The following is a 1,837-nucleotide window of genomic DNA, read 5'->3' on the forward strand; positions in this document are numbered from 1 at the left end:
TGTGGAGTAACAGTTGAAGGGCTCGCCCATCCTATAATGAAAGTTGGAACAGGTGCCTTGGGCGGGCTCCAGGATTAACTGATCTATTCGCTGCATCCCACTGTGGGACCCCAGAGGGAAAGAAGCACTGTGGAGATTCCTGAGACATTAGAAATGGAGCCCGAGAAGTTTCCAGGACACCCACATGGGCTCCAGGTGAAGCAGGGGCCCAGGGAGACCTTGTCTGAGCCCTGAGTGTGACGCAGCGCCTGGCCACTAGGGGGAGGCAAACTCTGTGAATCCTGTGGGACCTGAGCTCTTGCTCTGAGCCCTGCCCTTGCTAATCACTAGCCCTGGGAGGGAGCAGGTTTGCATGGAATGTGATGCCCCTGCCCAGTCCTTCACTGAGGGGATAAGAGGCTTTGGGGCCTCAGGCTCAGCTGAGAGACTGAAGAACCCAGCATTGCAGCAGCTCCGCCATGGCCTGGGCTCTGCTCCTCACCCTCCTCAGTCTCCTCACAGGTCAGGGTGGGCAATGGGCTGGGCCCCCAGAGGGACCCCCACCTCCCAGCCCCCTGCTCCCCACCCCTGCTCTTCCTCTTCCAACAGCTCATCAGCCACCTACCAACAGGAGCCCTCATGGGTGTCTGTGTTTCCAGGGTCCCTCTCCCAGCCTGTACTGACTCAGCCACCCTCGGCATCGGCCTCCCTGGGAGCATCGGTCACACTCGCCTGCACCCTGAGCAGTGGCTACAGTAATTATAAGGTGGACTGGCACCAGCAGAGACCAGGGAAGGGCCCTCGGTTTGTGATGCGAGTGGGCACTGGTGGGATTGTGGGATCCAAGGGGGATGGCATCCCTGATCGCTTCTCAGGCTCGGGCTCGGGCCTGAATCGGTACCTGACCATCAAGAACATCCAGGAAGAGGATGAGAGTGACTACCACTGTGGGGCAGACCATGGCAGTGGGAGCAACTTCGTGTAACCCACAGTGACACAGGCAGAGGGGAAGTGAGACAAAAACCTCCCGGCTGATCTACTCTGTCCACACTTCCTTCCCACTGGCCTGACTCACAGTTCAGAGGCCTGTCTCCTAACTCCGTATTTAAAGTTTTCACCTTCCTAGACATTTTGGAGCTCTAATTCACAGCAAATGTTCCCTGTGTGTAAATATTTTCTCAAGAGCTTTTAAACATTGAAGTTTGCACACCAACATTTGTGGTGGTTTTTGCCACTCACCTGTCCTCTGATGGGATTTAAGTTTCCAGGTTGTAGAGCTGCTCACAGGTGCATTTATAGGGAAATCACTGTCACCAGCTCCCACTACCTTTGCCCATATTCAACATTTGTGAGCTGCCTATACAGTGATGGGAACTGACAATTTCCTGGAGACATAAGGCCTTCACGCTGACTCACAGGGTCACATAATCGACGTGGACTTCAGCCATCTCCAATCACCTCCATGTGCACAGAGCTCTCATGGTGCATGTGCTTGGCTGTCCTAGAAAGAGAGAATTGACACACACGGAAGATAGGAGAATGTGAGCCTGCTCTGTATCTGAGATTCTGGGAGAGGCCCCCACTGCCTTCACAGAATAAATTCCTTCACATGCAGGGAGAGAGCTCTGGTGGAATCACTCTGCAATGCCTTCTGATGACAAATACCTGGATTGAGGTCAAATTTCACGGGTTAATAACCCTTTTCAAGACTACCTCCACTACAGACTCCAGTTCCCAGGCATTAAGACTGAGGACCCTTGTAGACAACCAAGATGGGGCTGGACCAGCAGGAGCAATGGGTAACTGTCCCAGGCCCTGCCTTGGGGCTGCTCACAGCTGGGTGAGCCCCACTGGCCAC

At 54.4% G+C, this 1,837-nt stretch overlaps 1 gene segment (V, D, J or C); it reads left to right on the forward strand.

Annotated features, from left to right (window-relative positions):
- Positions 1-421: 421 nt before the first annotated feature.
- LOC100607591 lies at positions 422-1,024 on the forward strand. The segment is given in 2 exon segments: positions 422-501; positions 639-1,024. Coding segments are annotated over 2 exon segments (369 nt in total).
- The last annotated feature ends 813 nt before the right edge of the window (positions 1,025-1,837 follow it).

This window comes from Nomascus leucogenys, unplaced genomic scaffold (assembly GCF_006542625.1).
Source record: "Nomascus leucogenys isolate Asia unplaced genomic scaffold, Asia_NLE_v1 002530F_4722_qpd_obj, whole genome shotgun sequence".
In the NCBI taxonomy this organism is placed as follows: domain Eukaryota; kingdom Metazoa; phylum Chordata; class Mammalia; order Primates; family Hylobatidae; genus Nomascus; species Nomascus leucogenys.